Genomic DNA, 21,512 nt, shown 5'->3' on the forward strand with positions numbered 1-21,512 from the left:
AGCAGGACAAGATACTCAAGCTAGTGGACGAAGTCGCATGACTACGAGCCTTATTAGAGGACAAGGACAAGAGGATCGAGGCTCTCGGGAAGAGAGTTGAGGACTTGGAGCAGTACTCAAGGATTAACGATGTGGTTGTGACTGGTTTAAAGATTAAACCCCGCTCATATGCCCACGCAGTGGCCGCGGGCAGTGATCTCGAACCTGGCGAGATGGAGGAGAGCTCTGCGGAACAACAGGTCGCCGCGTTCCTGGCGTCCAGGGACATTGATTTGGATGTAAATTGTCTTGAAGCTTGTCACCCTCTCCCTACGAAGAAAGGCGCTCCTCCTGTGCTTATCATGAAGTTTCTCAACAGAAAGGATAAGGTCACATTGTTGAGGCAAGGAAGAAAATTGAAAGGTACGAATGTTTATTTGAATGATCACTTGACAAAAACAAATGCAGACATTGCTAAAAAAAAAAGACAGATACTTAAGGAAAACAAACAAAATTCAGAATACATGGGTCAGGAATTGTAAAGTCTTCATTAAACTGAATGGGTCTCCTGAAGTAGCTAAGGTGCTGGTTATTAAGGACATAAAAAAGCTGGAAAAATATGAAATATGAGTCAATAATGTATGGAGAAATAAAAAAGTAAAAAAAACTAGTTCTACTTCACAAACCATTGAATCAAAACCCATAATCTCTACTTCAGGAGATGAAATAATACAACAGAGGATAATAAACCAGGAATTATTGGAATTAAAAGCAACTGAGTACACCGAACATAAGATAATGGATTTGGAAAACGAAATAGACCCGGATAATATGTTTTTTTCGACTGATACCGTTCATTGCAACTACTATACGGAACAGGATTACAATAATACAGTTAAAACAGAAGGTAAATTATCAGTTATCCACTTTAACAGCAGAAGTATGTACACAAACTTTAACAGTATCAAAGAATTTCTTCAGCAGTTTACAAAACCCTTTAGTATAATAACAATTTCAGAAACGTGGTTCAATGCGCAAAAAGGAATACAATTCGAGTTGGATGGTTATGATCTAAACTACATCAACAGAGTGAATAAAGGAGGTGGAGGTGTTGCTATATATGTGCGGAAAAATATTAAATTTAAGGTAATAGAAAGTATGACGTTAACAATAAAAGATGTGTTAGAATGTATATCAATAGAAATTTATAATGGAAACAAGAAAAACATTATTATAAGTTGTTTATATAGGGCGCCAGGCTCAAATATGGCTACATTTACAAACTGGGTGGACAGAATGTTTTCATCAATAAATAACAAAAAAATATTTATATGTGGAGATTATAACATTGATTTAATAAACCCCAATAGGCACACATCAACTGACGAATTTATAAACACAATGTACAGCATGAGCTTATACCCAGTTATCACCAGGCCAAGCAGAATTACATTGAATAGTGCAACTCTAATAGATAACATCTTCACAAACAACATAGAAACTAAAAATATAAGTGGTTTATTGATTTGTGACATAACTGACCATCTTCCTGTGTTCACTGTGTATGACTCCAATTGTAATTTTCAGGTAAAACCCCAATACTCTGCATTTAAACGAGTAAGAACCCAAAAAGCAATAGATCACCTCAATAATGACTTAACAAAACAGGACTGGCGCACTGTGTATAGGGAGAATGATGTGGATTGTACCTTCAATAAATTTCTAGACATTTTCAATTCATTATATGAGATAAACTGTCCAATACGCCAAGTCAACAAAAACAGTACTGTCGCCAAAAGTCCATGGTTAACAAAAAAGGTCTACAAAATGCTTGTAAAAAGAAGAATATATTATACAGACAATTTGTTAGACTAAGGACAAAAGAATCTGAACATAGATATAAATTATATAAAAACAAGCTAACTAATATAATCAGAGCCAGCAAGAAATTATATTATACCAATCTATTAAATAATAATAAAAATGACACCAAGAGAATCTGGGAAATTCTTAACACTATAATCAAAAATAAGGTAAAAGGTAATTCTTATCCAAATTATTTTATTGATAAGAACAAGGACATCTATAATATGTATAACCCAGTTAATGGTTTTAATAACTTCTTTGTTAATATTGGACCTGACTTGGCAGCAAAAAGTCCCGATGGTTGTAACAAGGAGCAGGAATCACTCATAAAAATCAATCCAAACACAATGTTTCTCTCCAGTGTTAGTGAAGCCGAAATAATAGATATTGTTAATAAATGTAAAAATAAAAAAATCAACTGACTGTTATGACATAGATATGAAGCTAGTAAAAACAATAATCAAAAGCATATCAAAACCCCTGACTCATATATGTAACTTGTCATTTCAAACTGGGACATTCCCGATCAAAATGAAGATGGCAAAAGTTATTCCACTATACAAAAATGGAAATAAACATATCTTCACAAACTACAGACTGGTCTCTCTACTTCCACAATTTTCCAAAATTTTAGAAAAGCTTTTTAACAACAGGTTAGGATCCTTTATAGAAAAATATAACATAATTAATGAATGTCAATATGGGTTTAGGTCTGGTAGGTCAACTTCTGTTATGTGGGCCGCTGAAGAGGAGGTACTGCTGGCCCACCACCACCAGAGGGCGCCCTGCTTGGAGTGCGGGCTCCAAGCACGAGAGGGCGCCGGATCCTGAGGAAGTGACAGCTGTCATTCATCCCCTGCACCAGCTGTCACTCGTTCATCATCATCATCACCATCTTAAAAGCCGGATCGGGACTCCACCTCTTCGCCGAGAAATCGACTACCGTGAGGTACACTTCTCTGCTGATTAACACGTTGTGTAGGATTCTGAATTTCTGTTGCAGCCGGTATCCTGTGGTGTTCACCCTTATCTGGGAAGTGGCGTGGAGCGTGACGACGACAACCGCGCTACAGATAAGTGGACACACTAGGAGCTGCACGAGTGTGTGATTCGGAGGTGGAGGTTCTCCTCCTACTGTGCACAAACTGTAGACCACTGAGTGTAAGGAGTTACACTCATTCATCTTTTTTCTGCTTTCTGCCAGCAGTACCAGGGTCGACAGCCGAAGACAGAGGTCACCTGGGGATTCGGGACTTGGCGGCTCCGGTGTTCTTCAGACCGTTGGTGGTGGAGGCCGTGTGGGACGCGGTCTCTCTCTCGTCGGGGTCTTCTATCTTCGAGCCTGCCCACACGTCACCTGGTGTTCATTGACTTTGCAATTTCTGTACATTTAGTTGTGTTTTGTCACAACAGTAAATTGTTACCTTTTGGCTTACTCATTGTCCGTTCATTTGCGCCCCCTGTTGTGGGTCCGTGCTACGACACCTTCCCAACAACTTCACTTGCAATAATTGAAGCAATAGAAGAGATTACAAACACCTTAGATAGTAAAAACTATATAGTTGGAATATTCATTGATTTAAAGAAAACGTTTGACACACTTAATCACTCAATGCTACTCAATAAATTGGAAAGATATGGTATCAGGGGAGTGGCTTGGAACTGGATTCAAAGCTATTTAACGGAGAGACATCAGTTTGTGCAGATGGGTGCATTTAAATCTGGGTGTTTGGGCATCCCTTGTGGCGTCCCACAGGGATCCATACTGGGTCCACATTTTTTTAATCTTCATATAAATGACATATTTAATGTGTCACAATTATTAAAATTATTATTATTTGCAGATGATACCAATATATTCTATTCCAGTGATAACGATAGCAAACTTATTAATGTGGTAAATAGTGAATTAATTAAGCTGAAAACTTGGTTGAATATTAATAAATTATCCCTAAATATAAAAAAGACTAAAGTCATGTTTTTTTGGAAATCATAATGTCAATTCTAATTTACCAATAAATATAGACGGTGTTGAAATAGATAAAGTGTCAGAAGTCAAATTTTTAGGGATAACCATCGATAGTAAATTAAGCTGGAAGTCTCATACCAGCCACATACATAAAAAAGTTTCCAAGAATGTCTCTATTATGTACAAAGCAAAATATTTTCTGGATCATAATGCATTATATTTATCGTATTGTTCTTTAATCTCTCCTTACTTAACATATTGTATAGAAATCTGGGGTAACAATTACAAAAGTTTGCTACATCCCCTCTGTATAATCCAAAAGCGGGCAATAAGAATCATCTATAAGGTAGGATATCTTGATCACACAAATAGTCTATTTTTGCAATCCAAATTGTTGAAAATGCCAGATCTGGTTAATTTTCACACTGCACAATTATTATATAAAGCCAGTAAAAACTCATTACCCAGTAATATTCTGAGTCTCTTCACCCAGAGAGAAGGAAGCTATAACTTGAGGGGATGTGGTAACTTTAAAGTCAAGGCAGTGAGAACTACCAGGAAAAGTTTCTGTGTGTCCGTGTGTGGCATTAAGCTGTGGAATAGTTTGGCACCTCAGCTCAAGCGATGTCCTAACATCCATCAATTCAAAAAAGATACAAAGAAATGGTTCTGTTGAAATACATGAATGAGGAGAGAGGTGCGTGATCGTCACGTCTTTTTAATTTATTTGTAGTTAATTTACCTTTGCTTTTTTGCCTTGTCAGCAATAGAAGGGGTCTCGCTAGGACACACAAACTTTCATAAAATACCTGGAATTATCCTGTACATCAATTTAATTATATATATCATAGCCATAATTGTAAACTATATTATAAAAAAATGATAATAATGATAATAAAATCTTACTATATGTTTGTTAATATAATAGATGTTAACATATTTGCATAATACCTGTTATCGCCGGTGTCGTAACCATGGGCAAAAGTATTATTTTTATACATCATGATCCTGTAGTTGAAATGCTAGTCAAATAGAAGTATGGTGATGATGGTAATAACTTAGAGAGAGGGGGAAACATGTATATGTATGTAAGTATATATGTATGCGTATATATATGTGTATGCGTGTGTGTATGTATGTACGTATATATATATATATATATATATATATATATATATATATGTGTGTGTGTATGTGTGTATGTATATATGTGTATATGTGTATGTATAATATGTATGTATATGTGGGTGTGTATGTATGTATATATACATATATGTATATTTATGTTTACATTTATATAAATATGTACATATGTAAGTTTACTGATACATAAAAAGACTTTTCCTTTTCTTTCCTCCTTGTTTCCCCCTCTTACATCACTTACATCATTATCACCAGATCAGGGTTGGCAAGTGGGGGTCTGTTGCTCAAAGGTCTCCCCCTTCTGCCAGCAGACTCCAAAACCTTGTCTTTTAATGCAGAGCCTAGGACATTCAGCAAAGGGTGGACCTGTGTCAGGGGGTGACCCCTCTCTGGCAGCAGGTTTACAAAATACTTTGCATCTTTTAATGCACCACACACGACAAATGGGGAAGGAGGGGAAGGGGAAAAAAAAAGAAAGAAAATAATAATAATAATAATGATAATGATAAATTAATAAAAAAGTTAAGGTAATTAAATTAATAAAATAAAATGAATGTAGCATAATTGTATATATGTATATGTATTATGTGTATACATGTGGGTATAGGTGATGTATGTGTGTATTTTGTGTATGTATGTTCGCATGTATGATGTGTGTATATATATATATATATATATATATATATATATATATATATATATATATATATATATATATATATATATATACACAACAAAAATATAAACGCAACACTTTTGGTTTTGCTCCCATTTTCTATGAGATGAACTCAAAGATCTAAAACTTTTTCCACATACACAATATCACCATTTCCCTCAAATATTGTTCACAAACCAGTCTAAATCTGTGATAGTGAGCACTTCTCCTTTGCTGAGATAATCCATCCCACCTCACAGGTGTGCCATATCAAGATGCTGATTAGACACCATGATTAGTGCACAGGTGTGCCTTAGACTGTCCACAATAAAAGGCCACTCTGAAAGGTGCAGTTTTATCACACAGCACAATGCCACAGATGTCGCAAGATTTGAGGGAGCGTGCAATTGGCATGCTGACAGCAGGAAGGTCAACCAGAGCTGTTGCTCGTGTATTGAATGTTCATTTCTCTACCATAAGCCGTCTCCAAAGGCGTTTCAGAGAATTTGGCAGTACATCCAACCAGCCTCACAACCGCAGACCACGTGTAACCACACCAGCCCAGGACCTCCACATCCAGCATGTTCACCTCCAAGATCGTCTGAGACCAGCCACTCGGACAGCTGCTGAAACAATCGGTTTGCATAACCAAAGAATTTCTGCACAAACTGTCAGAAACGTCTCAGGGAAGCTCATCTGCATGCTTGTCGTCCTCATCGAGGTCTCGACCTGACTCCAGTTCGTCGTCGTAACCGACTTGAGTGGGCAAATGCTCACATTCGCTGGCGTTTGGCACGTTGGAGAGGTGTTCTCTTCACGGATGAATCCCGGTTCACACTGTTCAGGGCAGATGGCAGACAGCGTGTGTGGCGTCGTGTGGATGAGCGGTTTTCTGATGTCAATGTTGTGGATCGAGTGGCCCATGGTGGCGGTGGGGTTATGGTATGGGCAGGCGTCTGTTATGGACGAAGAACACAGGTGCATTTTATTGATGGCATTTTGAATGCACAGAGATACCGTGACGAGATCCTGAGGCCCATTGTTGTGCCATACATCCAAGAACATCACCTCATGTTGCAGCAGGATAATGCACGGCCCCATGTTGCAAGGATCTGTACACAATTCTTGGAAGCTGAAAATGTCCCAGTTCTTTCATGGCCAGCATACTCACCGGACATGTCACCCATTGAGCATGTTTGGGATGCTCTGGACCGGCGTATATGACAGCGTGTACCAGTTCCTGCCAATATCCAGCAACTTCGCACAGCCATTGAAGAGGAGTGGACCAACATTCCACAGGCCACAATTGACAACCTGATCAACTCTATGCGAAGGAGATGTGTTGCACTGCATGAGGCAGATGGTGGTCACACCAGATACTGACTGGTATCCCCCCCCCCCCCCCCCCCCCCCCCAATAAAACAAAAACTGCACCTTTCAGAGTGGCCTTTTATTGTGGACAGTCTAAGGCACACCTGTGCACTAATCATGGTGTCTAATCAGCATCTTGGTATGGCACACCTGTGAGGTGGGATGGATTATCTCAGCAAAGGAGAAGTGCTCACTATCACAGATTTAGACTGGTTTGTGAACAATATTTGAGGGAAATGGTGATATTGTGTATGTGGAAAAAGTTTTAGATCTTTGAGTTCATCTCATACAAAATGGGAGCAAAACCAAAAGTGGAGACAGAATTACCATCGACACACACAAGAATAGTCCTTTTAAATAGTCATTTTCTGAGTAAATGTGGGGAATTTATTGACATATGAAAATGGCTTACGGAATGACACCAGCAATATCAATAGCAATAAAAAAAAATGGTAGTACTAATAATAATAGAAATAAAAAAAAACAAAAAAAATTTTGATTGACAATAATTATTGTCATTATTACTGTCTATTATGGTGGGAATTGTTTTTATCATCATTATTATTATTATTATTATTATAGATACTCATCACTAATATATGATATCAATTACATAGTAATAAAAAAGGAATATTGGTCACACTCGGTAGTCGTAATAACGTATGGGTATTTGGGGGCGGGATTAAATAAGTTCGTCTTCATCCCACCCCTTTTCGGGTTAAGTGTGTGGGTATGTATGCGTGTATGTTTGTATCTCCTGTTCTTTTCAACCCAATGTGGGTAAATGTAGATGTCAAAGAAATGCTTATTTTGTAAAACTCAAAATAAATGATCAATCAGTCAATATGTATGTATATGTACGTGTATATGTGTGTGTATATATGTATATGCATATATGTAGTATGTATGTGTATATATGTATACATGTGTGTGTGTGTATGTATGTATATGTGTGTATGTATGTATATGTGTGCGTGTATATATATGTGTATATGTGTAGGGGTATGTATATGTATGTGTAGGTATAAATGTATGTATGTGTATATATATGTAGTGTATATTTATTTATGTGTTAGTGGGTATGTATATAGGTATATATGTGAGTGTGTATATGTGTGTGTATAAGTGTATATATGTATATAATGTGTATGTATGTATGTATGTATGTATACAGGTATATATGCACGGCCCAAGCAGAGGGTCACCCCCTAGAGCCTGGTCTGCTTGAGGTTTCTTCCTAAGAGGGAGTTTTCCTCACCACAGTTGCCTAGTGCTTGCTCTGGGGGTTGGCAGGGTTAATATGGAGTGACTTGGGCCACGTTTGCTGTGATTTGGCGCTTTATACATAACATACTTATACATGAATTGAAATGTAATTGAATATTGAAGTGTATGTCTGTGTTGATATGTAGTGTGTTGTGAATTTGTGTATATGTTGTTATGACTGTTATAATTGTTGGACTCATTCTAGCAGGGGCGGGCGTGATAAGCTTTGCTTCTGCCCACACCCTTTCGGACTCACAGGCTTGTTTATATAACATTCATATTATTGGTATGTTTCTGTTCTTTCGGATTTGTGTGTGTGCCGAATAAATCCATTCATTCATTCATTCAAAGTCAGAGAAACAAGACTCAGAATATCTGCCGTTATTCCATTAAGAGGTCTTTCAAGTCAGTTACTGACACTCCTGTGGGTCTCGCTGAGGACAATCAGGACTAAGCTGCACAGCAATTGACATGCAAAATCCAGCTGTAGAATGAGGACAGTGCTTCCTGGCCTCGCAGCAATGCACAGACTGGTCTATATTCCAGGAATAATCTGACAGTTTTTACAGTTTGATGAGCTGTGAGGCTGCAGTTCCTTCTGTCAGCGGGGTAATCCATATGAAAGCTGTTGCTTGTTATTCAAATAAGAAGTCTTGGATTACAAGAAAAGTGCCTCCTTTGGGGAGAATGGTTATTTATAGAAGTGATGATAAAACTGCTCATTCGGTTATTAGGCAAGACGTGGGTGCTGAAATTGAGAAGGCAAAATTGGAATAAAAGAAAACAAATCCAATCCAAATTAAATGGTTCTCACCACAAGGTTGCCTGGATTGGAATAAAGTCAATGAAATACTGGTGCAGCTGGACAATGAATTGAATGTTGTACATTTAAGATTCAACTCTAATGCTTTGTAGAAAAATCAAATGTTATCTCTATTACTTTTTTCCAGCAAAATAAGTTTGCCTTAGACCTGGAACAGAAAACGTGCATGTTCAGGTGTGTCTGTCATGCACTTTGCAAATGAATAACCTTAATAATTTTCAACAAGCCTCTTCACTGTACACTTGAGGTGACATGCAAAAAAATATGCAAGTATCGTCATTTTTGCCAAAAGCAGAGATCCTGACGTCTCAAATGACTGGATATCTCCTCTTTGAATGACCGAGATGCTGTATCGACATACACACAGACTCTATGCACTCCATTTTTCTGGAACTCTGATCTACACCTCATTGTTGTATTTTCAATTGTTGTCCCATCATTGTGCACAATGAACAATATTTGGTTATTCAGTTGTGGTTTTCATGTCCTGAGGTCCTGAGTGTTGAGGACCCAGTAGCTGGAGAAAGCCAAGGGGACACCCACATTTCACCTGGCTGCAGCAAATAGATGTTTTGTTTTTTTTAAAACTGTGGCAATGGATTGAGTGGTTGTCATCCAGGACCCAAGGCAGTTGCGTGGTGTTGTGGATGCAGCAAAGTGGAGCACCATTGCTTGCTCCATTGCCTGATCCATTGCCTGCGCCATTGATCCCAAACTTAAGCCCCGTTTACACATAGACGGTTTTGTTGGCGGGTAGTACGTAGACCGGAGTTCGCGGTACTTCCGGCTGTTTTCGCGGTGGAAAGGGGCAGCGCATTTCGTCGGTGTTTTGACTGCCGTACTATCTGCAAATACGTGGATAAAACGCTGCTAAATCCACCGACTAAAGCGGCGTTTTGATGCCGTAGCATCCGGCACATGTCAGGCAACGGGGGTTAATACCCAGTTCTATCCTTTACAATCGCAGGTTAAGATGCGCGTGAGAACGGCAATGTTCTGCTGCCGCCGATAATGCCCTGTGTACTGCTGGTTAATACCCAGGTTTTTATCCAGGCAAATCCTGCGTTACTCCAGGATCTTTTGCATATAGGCACCGCCCCCAGAGTATAATAGGCTGAAGCAGCAGGAATACATGCCTCTGTTACTGCAGGGGGAGGGAGATCATCCTCAGCCTTTTCTTCTCCTTCCTTTCCCCCTCCTCAATGTGTTGCTCTGTCTCCACCACAGGCCTCCCCTCTGCTTCTGAACCAGACCTCTTGATAAGTCCTTGCCGCTGCCAATTTTCTTTTAGGAGGCATACTGGAGCTTCTCTGCAAAAATATCAAACGCCGTTGTTCGCGTTGTCTCCGTCATCACGCGAATTCTCCGGGAGTGTTCCCGGAATTATTCGACATGTTGAATTATTTTTTCGACGATTCTCGGTAAAGCCGGAACTAAGCCACGCCCCCTAGTGCCGGCATTAACAACGGCGTTTGATCCTTAAGACAGCCAAAAACTCTTCCGGGACGCTTCCGGGAGCTCTTACCATCTATGTGTAAACGGGGCTTTAATTTGACTTGACTTTTAACTGCCGTCATCATCCAACCACACTCATTAGGAAAACAACTTCTTTAGCATTTTCATTTGAAATTTAACTACATTGGCTGGAATGTATTCAGTGTGTCAGAAATTTTGCAATTAAATTGATGAGGACAAACCGGGAGCTACAGACCAGATCAGTAATAACAAATTCATCCTTGAAGTGAATATAAATCCTGTTGATAAGAAAGACTGACAGTACTGTTGAAGAAGAAAAACAATTCACTGCTTGAAATGTTTTAATGACTGTTTTAATAATGTGCCTGGAATCGGCTGGATTCATACTTCCAATTCTAAGGTTTGGTTGAAAAACACACAGACAAAGCCTGTCTGACAACGCTTTGACCAAAAACCAAAAATATTCTACCTTCGACAAAATCTTACTTTTTCCGAAGAAACTTTTGGAAATATCAAAATGTCTCAGATCTATCTTGAAGAAGGGCTCCATCATGTGTGTGTGCGTATCTCCTGAACAGATAACTTAAATATAAATGGAAACGGGATTCGAAGAGAGGAGCAGCAGTCTGTTTTTAATGATACAACTAATCCAAACCACAACTCAGAAGGTACAAACTGATTCCAGAAACACAGATAAAACATTCATTAACACCTTGCAGACTGAACTCGGACTAAATTTTCTTTACTTCAAAAGAGCATGCAAAAAGTAAGATAAGTTTCACTTGAATGACTGTGCTTCTTTGTAATTGCACCCCTATCAAACTAATGCCCGCCTGAGGCGTCTCCAATCCGGAGCCAAATTATTTCAGTCACGTGGTAAATGGCGTAACTTGCAGCACTGGACTTTGCTCACAAAACACACCTGCCCCACTAATCAGGGTTTGTACATGTGCCTGTGGCTATTCTTCATAATTAACACTTTAACATTATTTATCAGTGGCAATGTTATTTAATTGATTTAAGCTTTAATAAATTGGTTCTTTTGGTGAGATGTTTCTTGACGCTACTTGCTTACACCGTTTGCAGTAGAGTGTCCGTGTATCGATGTCTCTCTGATAAATGTGCCTTTTTCAGTCATTATACGGGGGGTGTTCACTTTGTGCTTTTCATGACCGCTGAAGCAAATTTTTCTTGCCAATTGTAACTATGAAATACGTAGGCAAGTTCCAGCTATGCTCGAGGACACAAATCTTTCTAACACACCACCTACTGATCATTCTGTCACAAACTTGTCATATGAATCTTCACATGTGTCACTGCTGCTGAATTATTGCTTTAATCTAAGATGTTCTTCATTGATTACAGAATATATGATAGTCTATTTTTTTCCTTCCTGCATTCTGAAACACAGGTGCAGGCCACATTTCAACTTATTCTTAAAGCAGGTCAGTCCTGGTTTCACAGACTATAAAATATTGACCAAACAGCTGAAGTGTAGTTCTCCAGCGTCTGTTCTTACAGAAGTGTTACATCTCACCTTGACAGCTCGGTTTGGCTCTGTCCCACTCGGGTCTCTTGCTGTTGCCCATAACACATGTCAAAGTGGAGTAGCCCTGTAGCAGGTAGCCGGCCTCACAATGAAATGTCACCATAGATCCCAGCTTGTAGTCCGTGCCCAATCGAGTGCCATTCATTACATTCCCTGGGTCAAAACACGCCTCCCGCAGTTTTGCTGCCGGTAAAAGGAGGAAAGCTTTAAGAATAAGGACAACTGGCCCGATGCAGTAAGACTTTATAATTAGGCAGAAATACATCATTTAAAAAATACATAGAGATTTCAATGTCCGTGTTGTTTTTAAAGTGATGTAGGTTATCATGAAGAGAATTAGTCAGATGGAAATGGCTCTTATAACTGCTCTTTATTTGAAAGTGTATTTTGTGTAGCTCAGTTCAGACACATTTTCTAATACAGTCTACGTGACATAATGTCTAATGCTGTTCAAGTGCGTAGACATCCACATGCCTTCATCATACCTTTGTATTCCAAATGAAATCCGGTGTAGCTCACTGAGCCGTCACTCCGAAATGCCAAGTACATAAAGTTGGACATGCTCTCAATCTTTTCGGGAAGTTTACTGTCTTGAAAACTGCCGATCAGATGAGCACTGCTGTCTGGCCCATCGTAGATATACAAAAAGTCATAGTTGGGCTCAATACTGAAGCTGTGGCAAAGAAAGAAGAAATACCAATGAGCAATAAATGTACTATATATATACTGGAGACATTCTCCGTGAGGTCAGCCATAGGCTTTCTGAAGAGCTGGTTTGATGCTCAAATGGGGTTATTCCAAATGTTGCCATCTTGGCTCCGCCTATTCCCATCCAACCCCTAAATAAGTCGACAGGTAAAGCTTGGCCAAGACCGGCGTGACCTGGGCGGGATGAATGAAGCCCAAAATGGTCCTCCCGCATCTCAGAATTACTCTACCAAAGCTGAAGCTAACAAGCTAATTTTGTTTGAGTGTTTATTTAACAAATAGTTTTGAATATTGGGTAGTGAATTTCATAACCCCCAGTTGGTTACCAGCATTAAAAATTATGAGCTGCATATTGCCATAGCAACCAAAGAGAAATAGTGGAGCTGACCTCACAAAGCTCTTGATAGCAGCTGATTAGCGCCAATGGTGCCAATATCTAAATTAAATGATATTGAAATTTTACACAAATTAAATGCTCGAGCTCAGACTTCCTAGATCAGGGGTGGCCAAGTTCGGTCCTCGAGAGCCACATTCCTGACACTCTTAATTGTCTCCCTGCTTCAACAAACCTGAATCCAATGAAAGACTTGTTAGCAGACCTTTAATGAGCCTTTCATTGGATTCAGGTGTGTTGAGTCCACAGCAGCTAGCAGCTAGTTCTAGTGGTAGCAGCTTCTGCTAGCAGACTCCTAGACATGACTCGCCTACAGCTGCCCATGGCACAAATTAGTCACAACTTTAAAATAGCTTAAACTGTTAAGATATAACAAAAATTTCACGACCCATATTGTTGTCATGAATGGGGTAACTATGTGTGGAGACCAAAATGGTTGGTTTTTTTTTGTTTTTTGTATCAGATTGTAAACATATTTGTTTTTGCTGTAAAGTTGTGAAATTTGACATGGTGGTTTGTGGCAAGCAGTGGCGGTCCGAGAGTGATTTACTCCCCGGGCGAAACCCCCTGCGTGCACCCCCCCCCCACACACACACACTAACTTGGCCACCACCTCCGCCCCACCACCCACGAAAACACTAACTTCGTCCAGAACACCCACAATCCCACAAATTAACTCACAACAGCTATTTTCAAGAACAAATTTCCGGTTTTAATGACTACTGCAATAACACAAAGATAAACAATAATTACTTCAATAAAGTTTTTGAACATAAAAAAAACAAAAGACTCAGTGACTTCACATTACAGCTATGTACAGTACAGGTATTTAAGAAAGCACAACTGCACTACAGCACCACCCGATGGTCAAAATATTGCACGTCATTCAGTTTTACCAACAGAGTGCACTTTGCATTATCATAGAGTACCATTCACCAGAGAGTGATGCAAAAAATATTCTGCACTCAGATAAGCATTTAGCCCCCTGAGACAGAACCAGATTCAGTCTGTGTGCATAGCAATGCACAAACATTGCACTGGGGGCTATTGCTTTAACTTTGGCCTGCAAACCATTGAGAGCTGAAGCCATTACAGCAGCCATGGCTTGTTCGTAAGGAAGACTATCAAATGGCTTCGCCAAAATTCGGTCCACAACATACAAATTGTCTGCCATTATGTGCAGCTTGCTACCTAGCTAGCTCGCTAGGTGGGACTGGCGCGAGGCTAGTGTGAAGTTTGTCCGCCTGTGAGTGCTTTGTGACGGTGGAGGAGCTCAGCAGCACCCGCTGCTCGGTAGGGACAGAAATTGCGATAGAAGTCAGAAAGAGTGATAGAAGTCAGTCCCCAAACACAAGCAGCTACAAAAAAAAAAAACACACCAGAAATAGAAGCTCAATTTGTCGCTAGTCGTTTTTAACAAAGAAAATGCCGCTAAGAGGGTTAGGAAAGTCTCCGGTTCAACTCAGAACAGAATGAAAATTAAAAAATGCTCCCACGGATGTTTACACCAGAAGATCGCTGATTCGCTCATTTCGCTGTCAATCAAAAAGGGATTCAGCCTCAGACAGATCATCCAATCATCATGCAGAAGCTGAACGTCCGGGCCGGCCAAGGCCAGCCCACTGCCTCATAGACCCCCAGACACGCTGAGCGTCCGATGGACGGGACAAAGCCCAGCATTTATCCAATGACTCGTCTCGTTTTGCTGCAGTCTTTGCTTCGCTATTAAACAGTGTGGTCACTCAGTGTCCACACTGTTTAAAGCACTGTGAAGCTGCGGGAATACGTAAATCAATACATACCTTTTTCCTTTGCTCGTTTCTCCTTTTCTTCTTTCTTTTTCTTTCGAAATTGGGCACCTGATGGCTTTGATCATTTCCTATCCATGATTATGTCTTACTCCGTTTCGACCACCTCCTCGTCCAAACATTGAATGATTCCCCCTCCCCCTGCACAAACTCTGCACTGTGCAGCGTTGCTCACCTAACGCGAGAGGTGAGATGGGGGAGACGCTCTGCCGTAACATAACCACGAACTCCCCCGTCAGGACAACCCCCCCCCCCCCACCCAACCACCACCCCGGTTTTATTTATTTATTTATTTATTAATTTTTGGACAGTTTTTTTTTTTTACCGTTTTTTCCCCCCCCGCACGCTCGTGCGCTCCCCCCCACACCCCACGATGCCGCCCCAGGCGGCTGCCCGGTCGGCCCACCTCCAGGACCGCCCCTGGTGGCAAGTGACTTGCTTTCGGATCCAGTGCCCATTCAAGGAAATACATGATTTGGCACTTCCATGACGGCTTCATTTTCCAGCACTAGAGGTTGGGGCTTGGAGATAAAATGATTGTAATTTTTCCAAATCTGAACCTGCAGACTGTGCAGATTGCATGAGAGATTCCAAAAGCATTAAGGTTTCAAAATGAAAGTTTCATACCAAGTGATTTGTTATGCATCTCCAGACAAAAAGATTAAAAAAAAAAAATAGATATCTCCCCCAAGAGGTGAGAAGAGATTAAATTGTTGTGACACTGCGGTGGCACAGAATCCTCCCAGACGGCAGTGGCAATGTGGTGTGAAACGATCGCTTCATATTGTTGGGCTGTATATCAAATCACGCACTGCAGTCTGGGAGAGACGTGCATTTGTTTTCAAAATAATGAGTTTGGTTTATGACAAAAATGTAAATAGCTCAGAAGATAATTACATTTGCGTTGGATCAAGGCAACTCCAATTTGAAATCATAACTCCATCCTTCCATTTGGTGTTTGACTGAGAGTTGCCAGCGTCGTGCAAACGCCATTAAGTAGATGTTTGTTTTGAAGAACATCATCTTAAAAGAGATGATCTGACTCTTTCTCCGTCACCACATGAAGAGGTAAAATGGATGAGAGTGCAGAAAGATGAAATGCCCTTACTGTCCAGCTTTTCCAGATATGCTTTTAAAAACTGTGTGCATCAGTCAGGAGTAGGCCTAGTGGCGAGAGAAGACCCCAGGCGTCGTCCGCTAGTCGGCTGGTACATGTTAGTTTGCAGTAAATAATGTAAAGCTGAGAGTGTATCATTCAGCATAGGAAATGAGTTTCACTCAAACCACAGCTCTGGCTGCCAAACACAATTCACCTTAAAATCTGGTTTCGGTACGCTTGACTAATCTAGAATTGTCTGTTTTTCCCGCTATCTCTCGACACACATGGAGTCAGAGTGGAGTCCTGTCTGCTTAACGCGCAAGGTCACCGGCATCCAGTGCCACCATGTTATAGCTGGTGGTTCCACCAGAGACAACAAGCAGTTCCACAGAACACCCTGAGGAACAGCACATCATCCACTGAGATCTGACTTCATTCTGTTTCAGGTAGCTGACAAATATTTCACAGGTTGATGAAAAGCTTCATCTTGTAAACTCCTGGACCACAGACGTGAAGGTATGAACGGGCAGCACAGTGGCTTAGTGATTCGCACTGTTACCTCGCAGCAAGAAGGTCTGTGTGGAGTTTGCATGTTCTCCCGGTGTTTGTATTAATTATTTATATAGCCAGCTGGACATTAGAGGTGGGCGGATCGATCCTAATATCGTTAATATCGATACCAACGCCGGTATTGATATTGAACGATCCTCATGTAAAAAGCTCGATACTCAAGCTTTTTCTCTCCCGCACGCACTGACTGCTGCACACGTAGATTCATGAAAGTCTACTCTCTGTCTGTAAGGGCAGCGCTGCGCTGTGTCACACAACACAGAGCAGTGCACCCTCCCCCCTCTGGTCTTTTGTTGTTGCGCCATTACGTGGCTTAGCGGCACCAGCCAACAGCCATGCAGGTAGGCTCAGCCTGGCCCGCCCACTTGGCGCTCTCCTCGAGTCAGCCCTCTACCTCAGGAGATTTTTTTTTTTAAGTTGTGCTGAGTGATATTTTTTAAACAAAAATGCTGATTGTGATAATGTATTTTGTTGTCACTTACAATGTTTGGTGAAATTCTATTCTAGGTCTTTTGGATCCTTTGGATCTATGAAGCTTAAATATGAAAAAGTATCGGTATCGGTATCGATATCAGTGATACTGGGCCTGTATTTACTTGGTATCGGATCAATACCAAAATTCCAGGTATCGCCCACCTCTCCTGGACATAATGAGAGGGCACTGCTTCATTCATGTCATATCATGACTGTACATCTGTCACCATGGGTCATCTACAGAGGAGCAGACGGTTCATACTTGTATTGTCCGGTCGATAAGAGGGATTCAATAAAATGTGGGGTTATTTTATGGTGTGTGGGTTTTTTTCTTCTTCACAGCAGAAGCGCGATGTAGTGCAACACGTTCCAGCTTGTTTTTATTTTTTTCCACAAAAGAGGCGCAATATGGTGCAACACATTCCAGCTGCTCGCACTGTGTTCATGCACACTCGCCGGTGTGTCGTCCATGTCTGTGCAACCGTGCGTCCCTCATGATGGTAGGTGGAATGTTTCGTGGTTCCCCATTTCATGTTTAGTTCGCAGATTTTTTTTTCCTGCAGTTTCTGTGTCTTTCGTGTTATGTCTGAAGGGGCCCTTAGCTGTGAAATATCAATAAATGACACATTGCCAACAGAATAAAAATATGCAATTATTTATTTTCTTAAACTGAAGCAATTTCATGTCGTTTGTATCACTGGGTCATATATGAGGGGTGTTTAAAACCTTTTGAGACTGACCAAGAAGAAAACACAACTGAGTTAATGTATTATTTATTATTATGTTTATTTTTTTAACATAATCCCCATGTGAGTCCACACACTTTTTCCAGAGACACTGCAGAACTTTAATACTATTCTTATAGAAGGTTTTATCCTGGAGAACCACACCCTGCTTTTTCTGGGTCAGGACCAAAACTTTTCAGTCACATCTCATAGCTGCAAGGTGTGCAGCCAAGCATCCAAGAACCAAGCCAACCCAGGCAGAATGTCAAAAAAAGCCATAATTCGTGCCACATCTGGGAGCGAATAAGAATTTTGGCAAACAACTGTCCGACTACTCAGACTGCGGTGAGACCCACCCCGAATGATTTGTGCACACGCCATGCGCATATAGGATCACCCAAACAGCTCTCAAATTGCAGTGAGAATATGACAAATGCATGTTGACGATTGCGGGTGGAGCAAATATAATCCAGCAGCACTCGAGATGCGCTTGTGGTGCGTTCAGGCACAGTAGCGACAATCGATCAGCATCCAAAATGGCGGATCATTTCGAACCACCCCTCGAATGTGATCAGAATGCTTTGAATGTCCTTTTCATGCCGTACGAATATTCAGATTGCAATCAGATTGCAGCCGGACTCCCCCTGACCACAGATCGATATTTTTACACATGTGCAAAACATTCGGGTGGCGCAAGAATGTGCCCAACTGTTTAGACTGCCCTCAGAATGCTGTCCAACATTCACGAATGCACTTCAACACTTCTGGAATGTGGGCCGAACTTTCATTCGGATGGCATTCAGCCTTAAGTGGGACAGGGGTATAAGTGTTGACCACTGAATTTATGAAGGTTTGGAACATGGTGGTTACAATGGGCCACCTACCTAGGACATTCAGTGGCTACAGAGCAACTTTTTGTGGCCAGTGGCCATGGTTAACATTGATCCTTGAGCAACATAAAGTGGAAACAGAAAGACAACGATCGACAGTCGGACACAAATAACAAGCATTGGCCACCAGAGATCCCAATAGAAGAACAATGGACGTATTTTACATTCAACCCCAATTCCAATGAAGTTGGAACGTTGTGTAAAATGTAAATAAAAACAGAATACAATGATTTGCAAATCCTCTTCAACCTATATTCAACTGAATACACCACAAAGACAAGATATTTAATGTTCAAACTGATAGACTTTATTGTTTTTGTGCAAATATTTGCTCATTTTGAAATGGATGCCTGCAACACGTTTCAAAAAAGCTGGGACAGTGGTATGTTTACCTCTGTGTTACATCACCTTTCCTTCTAACAACACTCAAAAAGCGTTTGGGAACTGAGGACACTAATTGTTGAAGCTTTGTAGGTGGAATTCTTTCCCATTCTTGCTTGATGTACGACGTTAGTTGTTCAACAGTCCGGGGTCTCTGTTGTCGCATTTTGCGCTTCATAAGGCGCCAAACATTTTCAATGGGCATGTCTGGACTGCAGGCAGGCCAGTCGAGTACCTGCACTCTTGTACTACGAAGCCACGTTGTTGTAACACGTGCAGAATGTGGCTTGGCATTGTCTTGCTGAAATAAGCAGGGATGTCCCCGAAAAAGACGTTGCTTGGATAGCAGCATGTGTTGCTTCAAACCCTGGATGTACCTTTCAGCATTGATGGTGCCATCACAGATGTGTAAGCTGTCCGTGCCATGGGCACTAACACACCCCATACCATCACAGATGCTGGCTTTTGAATTTTGCGCTGTTAACAATCTGGAAGATCTGTTTCCTCTTTTGTCCGGAGGACATGGCGTCCATGATTTCCAAAAACAATTTGAAATGTGGACTCATCAGACCACAGCACACTTTTCCACTTTGCGTCTGTCCATTTCAAATGAGCTCAGGCCCAGAGAAGGCGGTGGTGTTTCTGGATGTTGTTGTTGTTTGGCTTTCACTTTGCATGGTAGAGTTTTAACTTGCACTTGTAGATGTAGCGACGAACTGTGTTAACTGACAATGGTTTTCTGAAGTGTTCCTGAGCCCACGCGGTAAGATCCTTTACACAATGATGTTGGATTTTAATGCAGTGCCGCCTGAGGGATCGATGTTCCAAACAGGTGCTGTTTGAGCATTCATCAAGTTTCCCAGTCTTTTGTTGCCCCTGCCCCAGCTTTTTTGAAACATGTTGCAGGCATCTATTTCAAAATGATCAAATATTTTTGCACAAAAACAATAAAGTTTATCAGTTTGAACATTAAATATCTTGTTTTTGTGGTGTATTCAATTGAATATAGGTTGAAGAGGATTTGCAAATCATTGTATTCTGTTTTTATTTACATTTCACACAACGTCCCAACTTCACTGGAATTGGGGTTGTAAATGTTTTGCAGGATATCTGCTAGACACATATATGACAAAACACAACTCTGTGGTGTCAGTTGTTAACCATATCATTAGTTGCAGTTATGATTTTACTTGGTTTGCCAAAGGTTTATCATTTTATCATAGCTTTAGTAGATGTATTTTTCATAGTTGTAAGTGTGAAATTTTGTATTTCCAGTTTCCATCAAATGCACCATGAATTTTGAAAAAATTAATAAATCAAATGTATAGTAGAACTTTAAATAACAGCAGTGTCTCCAGTCATTTTTTTAAATCATACAGTGTAAATCCAGCAGAAACCTTTCATTTATATTTATCTATAGTGCGTTAAATAACACACTGACTTGCAAAAAATAAAAAGTGCCAAAATACCACGCTGAAAATGCTTAAAGTGCATCGATGATCAAATTAGCCGTTGTGAAAACATTTATTCAAACATTCAAACAGATCAAATGTGGGATGCCTTCTCACCTGATGAAAGCCAAGGAAATGACATAATCTGAGTGGACTGCAATAAGCCAGTCACAGTCTTTGCTGTGTGGGTAGGGATGCGGGTAGTTAGGCGAGAGGATGAATCCTGACGATCCTGTCACATTCCCACCACAAGGCGCTTGAGAGATGAAAACAAAAACATCAGTGAGAAAGATGCACAATTAATGAAAAGGCTGGTAACAAGGAGACATGCAGCTGCAAAACATCTTCAGCTCAGCTGAATTCAGTTTTATCCAACAATGACTGCGCCCAAAATCATTAAATCAAATGAACAAAAAGAAAAGAAAAGAAAAAAAAAAGGACTTTCATCAGAAACATCGAGGGCACAGTCAGAGCTGGGATGTAGTGGAAACTACTGCTTCTTCTCACAAAAATCACAAAAACCTTAAAAACTGTCATCCCCATATTTCATCCCTTGTGTGTTATGGTCCTCACCATTTAAATCATGACTCTGCATACGTTTTGTCTCGTGTGCAGCCATTACAGCCGGAGACTCTCCCTTCGGTCGCATTTATGCGCCCTCGTTCCACGGATTTATTATAATGTATTCCAGTTCTTACTGCGCTTTGCCAACCGTCCAGCCAGACCTTCACTACTTATTTACAAAGACGAAAAGGTGAGACACGTCTGCTAAACAGCTTTCAGTTGGTAAGTTCATGTTGTCGTCTGTTTTTTTCCTCTTTCTGTATAATCTGGCAGTCGGTTTTTCTTTTTTCCCCCCAAACTGTGGTCACGACTCATGAGCCTTACGAGCAGGAGCAGTAACCTGCGAGGGAG

At 40.6% G+C, this 21,512-nt stretch overlaps 1 protein-coding gene across 1 annotated transcript in view; it reads right to left on the minus strand.

Annotated features, from left to right (window-relative positions):
• The window catches only part of LOC117514727 (CUB and sushi domain-containing protein 3-like), an 885,172-nt gene that overhangs the window by 448,236 nt on the left and 415,424 nt on the right, over window positions 1-21,512 (minus strand). The window contains exons 28-30 of the mRNA XM_034175291.1: window positions 20,715-20,853; window positions 12,583-12,770; window positions 12,086-12,280 (exon numbers count right to left, since the gene is read on the minus strand). Coding sequence (XP_034031182.1) covers window positions 12,086-12,280; window positions 12,583-12,770; window positions 20,715-20,853 — 522 coding nt within the window. The remainder of the gene's footprint in view (window positions 1-12,085; window positions 12,281-12,582; window positions 12,771-20,714; window positions 20,854-21,512) is intronic.

Source organism: Thalassophryne amazonica, chromosome 7, assembly GCF_902500255.1.
Source record: "Thalassophryne amazonica chromosome 7, fThaAma1.1, whole genome shotgun sequence".
Taxonomy (NCBI): Eukaryota; Metazoa; Chordata; class Actinopteri; order Batrachoidiformes; family Batrachoididae; genus Thalassophryne; species Thalassophryne amazonica.